General features: G+C 30.6%; 1 protein-coding gene and 1 long non-coding RNA gene across 2 annotated transcripts; both read left to right on the top strand.

Moving 5' to 3' along the window:
• Window positions 1-732, top strand: LOC146940515 (uncharacterized). The gene is made up of 2 exons (XR_015033497.1): window positions 1-91; window positions 262-732. It is a non-coding gene; the product is annotated as an uncharacterized LOC146940515 (long non-coding RNA).
• A 4,280-nt stretch (window positions 733-5,012) lies between these two features.
• Window positions 5,013-8,129, top strand: LOC146940514 (cysteine-rich receptor-like protein kinase 25). The gene is made up of 7 exons (XM_085754212.1): window positions 5,013-5,841; window positions 5,929-6,078; window positions 6,167-6,291; window positions 6,385-6,595; window positions 6,699-6,936; window positions 7,049-7,199; window positions 7,585-8,129. Exons 1-7 carry the CDS (start codon window positions 5,049-5,051, stop codon window positions 7,879-7,881), a joined length of 1,965 nt encoding a protein of 654 aa, XP_085610338.1. The 5' UTR covers window positions 5,013-5,048; the 3' UTR covers window positions 7,882-8,129.
• The last annotated feature ends 858 nt before the right edge of the window (window positions 8,130-8,987 follow it).

The following is an 8,987-nucleotide window of genomic DNA, read 5'->3' as shown; positions in this document are numbered from 1 at the left end:
CTAAAAACTTCCAAACCCACTTCCCCCCAATTTTCAACTAAATTTGGTCGAATCCTATGAATCAGAGATGTTTCACACAACTACACAAGAGGTTAGCACACGTCTAAAATCTTTGCTCTTTGATTAAATAATATTTTTTTGTTCTAGTTTTATGGCGCCTTTCGGCATATAGAAGCCGAAATGGATTCATCATCATTCCAGTTTCTACAATCCAAAGTAATTTCAGATGTGTTAATTTTTGTATATTTTTCATCATTTCAGTATGTCTGCCTTCAAGCTATATGGCATGACTAAGATATCCTTTGTTATGTAGAAGAGAGTGAAGTCTACTACTCGTCATCTTTTGTTTCCTCGTGTGAAGAAGAATTTATTGTTACGCCCTATAGAGAGACTAGATCAAGAACGGGATATCCAAGCTTTTAGGGATCTTGTCCAATCGCCTATTTCAATAAAGGTGATTGTCCATGTGGGACCACCCCATTCAATAACCACCCTTCCTTATGTCTTTCTTTCATTGTCTGGTCTAAATGAAGATGAGGATTCAACATTATTGGAAGGGATGCCTTTGAGTGAGTTTCTATATCATAGGAAATAAGTATTTATATTTATTTTTGTTTTTTTAATTGATTCGATAGTAGATCATGTGGCTATCATTTGCTTAATTTTGACTCGTTTGAATTTTATGTCACAGTAAGCGTATTATGTTTTTATGATATTGTGTTAATGCTTGCATATTACGTTTTTTTATGACATTATGTATTAACGCTTGCGTATTATGTTTTGGACATTATGTTCAAAAAGTGTGTATACATTGTAAAATCGTGTGCATCTTTAGTTCGGAATCTATAAATCAAACAACACTTTACCCGTTCGGTTTATATGATATGAAACCTGCCAATAAACTGATACTCATACTGAGTAAAAACCTACGGATGGGGTTTGATATAATTCAGATTTCTTAATCCAAAAATCTGAATATGGGATTTTATGTGGTCCATAATGCACCAATAATTTATGTGGTTCACAACACACAACATCTTCTATAAATTGGTGTTTTTGGTTCATTTGCACCCGACACCATAAAGTCACGAACACTTATCCAATAAAAATGAACATTAACATAGTTGTAGTTTACTACAATAAGCGGAAACCAAATATGTTTAGGGTATGTGTTGATATTACAATGTCTGACTTGAAGGATCAATTAGACCAAATTAATGGTCGTCTCAAGCACGACGACATAAGAAGGATGATCAGTGTCGAGTATCATTGTTTGTCGATCGACTAAGATGGACACATTCAATTCACCCAGATGAAATTATAGAGCAACGACAATGTGAGAATCATATTCTCTATATTTGGTCAGTATAGTTCGAAGGGATCGATCAAGTTAGACGTTACCTTGATGAGATTTGTTCATTTTACTTGGACAAGTTTGATTCAGTCCCGGACATACAAAGAAATCAAGACGTGCAAGGATGAACCTGATGAAAAAATTAGCTTTGCTCATCAATGATCTTGTTTGGGTTTAATTAGTTCTCGCAATTATTATTGTTGTTGTATTACATTTTTGTATTATGCTTTTGAATTTATGTTGAGTTGTGTTGTGGTGGAATTATGTTGTTGTTGAGGTAGAATGTGATTTGATGACATATTTTTTTGTTTTCTGTGTTCTGATAGATTCCTGATTTTGTAATCTGAAACTTAAAAACAGGTTTCGAATTATAGAATCCAATAAACGGAGTGAAATATAAATTTTGAAGGATGCACAACGAGGATGGATAAGAAATTCTCAAACAATTTTGATAGGAATACTCTCATACCTAATTCATATATCCCCATTTCTCAAGATATTCAAACTACCATTTTTCTCATAAATTTATTTATTTACGATGTGTATTTTTTTTTTATTTGTAGACAGTAGATGACGATTTATTTACGAAGAGTATTAATGTCAATGGGTATCTATGGATACGAGTAGTATGATATGTATCCCTGCTCCGTTGGATAAATATGATACTTGTGCATGTGCCGGTATCCGCGTAGGTATCATGATACGAGTAATCCACGAGTATTTTAAGTACCCACAGATATTCGCAGGTTCCCGTAGATTTTTAAAAAATTATTTTTTAATTATCTAATAACTTCAATTTTTAAACATCCATTTTAATTTCATAAGACATACATAATCAATTTAAATTTCATAAACCATACAAATTTCATAATCCGTGCAAATTTAATTGTCCTTACATTATTTATACAAATTCTTGAAGTTCATACAAATTTACAACTAATCAACGTCTAAAAAAAAGTATAAAAAGACTTATGTATTCCAAGATTTAAAAAAAATATAAAAAGGCAAACCTTATGTATAAAAAGACTTATACGGATTTTCAACTAATTAGAAACTGGGGTTATTTTAGAAAACAAATACTTTGTATTGGGAGTATATAAATATTAATAATTTATCTAATTTATTACTACCTCCGTCCCGATATAATTGACCTACTTTGGTTTTTCACATAGATTAAGAAAAGTGTATAAATAAAGGGGAAAGTGGAATATATTGTATTGGGAATGATAAAAGTAGTATTATTTAGTGTTATATTGTATTGGGAATGATGAAAGTTGTATTGAAAATTGAAATGGGTCAGTTATTTTGGGACACTTTTTTTTAGAAAATGGGTCAGTTATTCCGGGACGGAGGTAGTAACATGTATGGATATCCATGGGCACATGTACCATCAAATCTATATTTGTATCGGTAAAGAAACGGATAGCTAGATACCCATTTATTACCCGTAGATATCCGTTAAACTACCTACTCCGTCCATGTGACGGATTTTATCCGCTATTGTCGATCCACGGGCACGGATTTTTTGATATCCCTAATTAAGAGTATACTTTTAATTCAAGGAATATAAAAGTTAGCTACGGTTGAGTTGAGGTTAAAATTCTAGAAATTTTCCGCCAAGCATTCCAGAATAAAATTTTATTTCGCTTCAAAAAACTTTGAAGTTCCAAAAATATTTATTGCGGGTGAAGTTAAATAATGAAAAAGATAAACTTAAAACTTTTTATAGTTTGTAGGGGGTGAAGTTATAATTATAGGGATACAATATAAATCGTTCTTGTTAAGTTCATCCATGATCTTGTTAAACAAAAAAATGATCTGCATAATTTTGTTTATTTTCAGTTTTACCTAGGTTTCTTTCATTTCAAATATAATTCAAAGTTTAGTTTATCATGTCGTGAGAGTCTAATATCTTCTATTAAATTTATCTGCCATTGATTGCGTAATATTCATTTGAAGGCAAAATCATATTAAAAATAATAATATTACATTAAAAATGTAAAACATCAATATTAAATTATTTAAAATGTACTAATAGGTAAAACTATGTTTTTTTTAAGGATAATAGGTAAAACTAATGAATGTTGGATCTAATGAAGGAGTTATAGTGAGCTGGAGTTAGAATATATATAATAGAAAACCCTCATAAATAAATAAAAATACAACATAGCGAGTATAAGAAAGAAAATAAATTATAAAAGATGGACCCGAAAGAGACCTATATAAATATTGACAATGAGGCTCTCCACTTGCATAATTTTTTAATTACTCCTAATATTTCTATCATCAAAAAAAAAAAAATTCCTCATATTCTTAACTGATGAGAGAATTTTTATTAATAAATCTATGATAAAATATATCTCATTTGAATTGTGTATCTTGTTTTGTCCCTCATGACAATTCTTTTTTATTTGTTTTTTTCATTAGAAAGTGACACTTACGCCAATCATCACATTTTAAAGTTTTATGTGTATGAATCTTCTTTAAGATGTTTGAGAAGCTTTTGCCTCAAACAATAAAAAAATGTTTGAGAAGCCATGTACGCTATTAGTTTTTTGTTACTATTTATTTGGCACAATTTCAAATAAAAAATATTTGAACTCACAAATGATAAAAATTAATCGAAAAATAAATTAATTGATGTGATTATATATTTTTTTTATGTGTGCGCCCAAACATTTTTTATTTGGGGTTGTGCCCAATTAAAAATTGTCGATGGTGTTTAACATCCTTATTTATTAATTTTGTTACGTCTGCAGCAATTTAACTTAATTTTTTCCGCTCATTTGCATTATTAGATCTGCAATTATTTAACCTAACAAATTTCATCTAAAAAAATGCATCGCACCAATTTCATTCCTATCCTCTTGCCTTTTTTTATTTTTTTTGAAGGAAATATTTTCTACATTTATTTGATGTTGCACGTTTGTTCTAGAAAATATGATCATCTTTATTTATTAATTTTTTTAGGTCTACAGCAATTTAACCTAATTTTTTCCCGCAAATGGAAAGACGTGACCTTACAACTTATTTTCTTCACCGTTATCAATTATATATTGCATTTTATTATTCGTATGTCAATCCCTTTACAATAAACCCGAGCGGAGCACGGGTCAAAAATCTAGTTTTTTATTTACAAATATTAGTATTTACCTTGTTCAAAAACTTGTCTCCTCAATCTGTAATTAACATATATTTTTTCATATTCACCAATAGAGATGGAACCTACAACTAAATGATTAAGAGACCTAAAGTTATGTCCCTTGTGTTACACCATATTGGCTAATTAATTATGTCTTAGTTGCACCGATCAATGTTCCAAAGAAAATCAGAATTATAATTAATTCATATTTTAGTTGAAGTACATGTCACAATCACGTCACAATCACTACAATAATGACTAACCTTATAGGTAAAAATAATAGTTAAAAATGTGCCCATCATCTTTAAGGTATTCCTCATGGTAAAAAAAATTGGTCAGATTTTAATTAATCACAAACATGAATGGCCAGTGGTAATACATTAGCAGAAAATATTTAAAAGTAAGAATAAACTGGCCATTAGTGACACCAAATGGCTAATATAACTTTGCTTAATTTCAAGAGTTAATCAAAAGCTCTAATATTAACCTTCTAATTATCAAGACAAATTTTTTTTTAATCTAATCATGTTTTACAATCTTTTTTGAAGCATCATGGCTTACAATCTGAAACAGAAACTGTTCTCAATTACTCTTCTGTTTTGCATAATTTTTTCACCATCTGAAACAGCATCAACATTCAGCCATTACAATTGCACAACCATAAAAAAGTTTAGTCCAAAAAGCACTTACCAAACCAATCTAACCACACTCTTATCAACACTTTCTTCCAAAGCACTCAACCATGGCTACTACAACACTAGTATTAGTACAATCGATGAAAAAGAAGGCGCTATCTATGGTCTTTTCATGTGCATAGGATACACAAATAACTGTGGAGAATGTGTTAAAAACTCTACCAAAATACTTACCTCAATGTGTACCTTAAATAAAGAAGCTATAATTTGGTCTGATGAATGCTTAGTGCGTTATTCTGATCGATCTTTCTTCGGCACTTTGGAAGAATCTCCGTCATGGTGTGTGAAGGGCTCAATGGATTATGAAGGTCCATTGAAAGGATTCAACAAAATGCTAAATTCTTTGATGCTGGAACTTGTAACTGAAGCAATTCTTTTGTTGAAGAAGCCTGTAACTCAAGCTATTAAAGCTTCAACGGGAAATTCTATCAAATTTGTTCTCAAGAGAGCAATTTTCTTTGAGGACAAATTCTTGTATGGCCTTGCTCAATGCATACCAAATCTCTCTAATGATAATTGCATGCAGTGTTTAAATGATGCTATAAATTATCTGCAAACCTCATGTGCTAAAAGAAAGATTAGAGGAAGTGTTTTATATCCAAGTTGTGTTGTTAGATATGATCCTTATCCATTTTTCGAACAACCAATAGGTTTGAATTTTTAACATTTTGCACTCTATAAGATAGTGGTTTCATTTATTTTAAGTAAATTGAGGTTAACACTAATCTGTGTTGCAGTAAAAAGCGAGGAAAATGAAGAACAATCATTTAAAATATTTTTTCACGTTCTTGCTCCTGTCATGATTTGCTCGGTTGCGGGTTTCTTTTTCGTGTATTATCTGAGACGTAGGAGAGCGAGGAAGAATCTCATGTACCACAGAGAAAATTGTAATGTGGAACTAAAAAGAATTTCCATTTGTGATGTTTTAATGTTGTAAACTTTCATTTACTGAATTAATTTTTTTTTATGGTATAGTTGGGGAAGAGATTACATCAGAAGTGAACTCTCTGCAATTTGATTTCGATATGATTCGACTAGCAACAAACAAGTTCTCTGAAGATAACAAGATAGGGGAAGGTGGTTTTGGAGATGTTTACAAGGTCATTATCAATATAATATTTAGCTTAAACCATAGTGAAGAAATTTTGTTATAATTTTTAATGTAATATTTGGTAATGATATTTGTGATGTAGGGAATGTTTCCTAATGGATATGAAATAGCAGTAAAGAGGCTCATAAGAAATTCAAGTCAAGGAGCTGTGGAATTTAAGAATGAGGTATTGTTAATAGCCAAGCTTCAACACAGAAATCTTGTGAGATTGTTAGGATTTTGCATTCAAAGGAATGAGAAGATACTCATTTATGAATATATGCACAACAAAAGCCTTGATTATTACCTATTCAGTATGAAACTTTTAACCTTCTATACTTATTTACTTAAATGTTTTTTTTCTTTCAATTCAATGCTTTATAAATTAATGAACTTGTGACAATTCAAACATTATAGGTCCTGAGAACCATAGAAAATTAACTTGGCATGCACGCTACAAGATTATAAGAGGGATTGCACGAGGTATTCTTTATCTACATGAGGATTCTCATCTGAAAATCATACACTGTGATCTTAAACCCAGCAACATTTTGTTGGATGACAAAATGAATGCAAAGATATCAGATTTTGGCTTGGCAAGGATTGTTGCCATTGATCAAATGCAAGGAAATACTAGTATAATTGCTGGAACATAGTAAGTATTGATATTGATACAACTTTTTCCTTCAACAAAATGGTACTTTTGTTTTTGGATTATATATTTTCACCAATGATGAGCTTTTTCCTCATTTATTGTTGATTTTTAGTGGCTACATGTCTCCGGAGTATGCAATGCTCGGCCAGTTTTCTGTGAAATCCGATGTATTCAGCTTTGGAGTCATAATGCTTGAAATTGTTAGTGGAAAAAGAAACGTTGATTATAATGGAGTAAACTCCATTGAAGACCTCGTGAGCCATGTAAGTATCTTATTAGATTACAAATTTAGGTTACTTTTAACGATTTGCATATAGTTAAGAAAAAAGTAAACCACAAATTTCGTCCCTGAACTAAAATCCTCTCTTACTTGTCCCTCAAGTAAATGAAAAATAATAAACTCTCTTAAACATTTTCATATTTGCTATGTTTGCCTTTAACGCTTTGTCACGTTTGTTTCGTTAGTCCCTAACATTTTGTTAATATACTTAACAGTTAACAAGGACTAACTAGACGAAAATGACAAAATATTAGTTCAGAGACAAAATTGATTGTTTATTCGGTTAAGCAAAAATACTCAAGAAACTTACAATTTTTTATTTTTCGTCAAAAGTAAATGAACATCTACATTTGGAAAATTGATTGCAGGCATGGAAGAAATGGACTGAAAATAAGCAATTGGAATTATTGGATCCTGCATTGACATACTCATTTTCAGAAACAGAAGTCAATCGGTGCATACAACTTGGTCTACTATGTGTGCAAGAAAATCCAGATCAGAGGCCAACAATGGCAACAATTGCTTTGTATTTCAATATTGATTCAATTGATCTGCCACTACCTCAACAGCCGCCATTTTACATGCGTGGAAAAATAGAATCAAAGGTGGCTAGTAAAAAAACAATGTCAGGTCGACCAAGGAGTTATTCAGTGACAAGGTTTTAAGTTGTTGTCATATTTGTTATCTACCTCATAATCTTTTATAGTGAGGGAAATGGCAAAAGAAAATATAGTTTATGTGATTTCAATTTCAGTTTTATGCATAGACTTTGAAGACTTTGATATTATGTTATAAACCCTCTTTTAGTGGTAGTACTAGTAACTATGTCACCTTGAATATCATAGAGTGTTTTCTATTTTTATGTTTTATGTATGTAAACGTTTTTTCAATGTTTTGATACATTTGTGATAAATATGGTTTAAACTTTAAAGTTATAAGTTCATATGTATGTGAATTTCGAAATAAGCAAAGCATTAGAAGCGAGATTAAATTGTGTCATTGAGTTTCTGAAAATCAGAACTCTTCAACAAACATTTCTCAAATACTAAGATTTGAGTTGAGTACATCAAGTTAAACAAGGTCAACTTTTCTGGTATAAATAGGAATCTTCCGTTCACAACTGAAAAACCTAATCCACCCAATTAAGTAGGACTACAATGTAGGATAAAACTCTCCATACGCAAGGTCAATTTATAACTCATAGTAACTTAAAATGTTAAGCCGTTTGCAAATGTTAAAGTTAAAAGGAAAAGGGATAAACAACTATTTTAATCTATGAATTTATAAAGTGGTATCATCATAGTCTTTAGATGTATCGAAATTGCAAACACTCCACAAATGTCTCTTTTATTAGCTAGTTTAATCCTTAAATTATATTTAGATAGTCAATTTGGTTCTTGAAAGTTTTTTTTTGTTTGTTGAGTCCATAAAATTATTTAAAAAATGTACTAGAAATGTGTTTGCAATGGGCATTTGCTCAACAAAAAAAAAAATTAAAAGGGCATGCATGCAAAGCATGCATATGCCCTTTCAAATTTTTTGTTTCTTTTTTATTCTGAGAAAATTATCTATTGTATTTCTTTATAATGTTATGCGTGCATAACATTATGAATATGTTAAATTTTTTTTGAGGGAATTATGAATATGTTAAATATCAACCAGTGACTTCCTCATTTTATTAAAGAATTTATACATGCACATATTGTAGTAGTGCAGTTCATTGATATAATGTTGTGACAAGATGTATTACTTGGTAAAAGTGTCGCTGAGT

Source organism: Medicago sativa, chromosome 3 (genome assembly GCF_051527215.1).
Source record: "Medicago sativa cultivar Bolivia chromosome 3, Bolivia_mono, whole genome shotgun sequence".
Lineage (NCBI taxonomy): Eukaryota > Viridiplantae > Streptophyta > Magnoliopsida > Fabales > Fabaceae > Medicago > Medicago sativa.
Note: the sequence above shows the minus strand (reverse complement) of the source record. Positions and strands in the feature narration are given on the sequence as shown.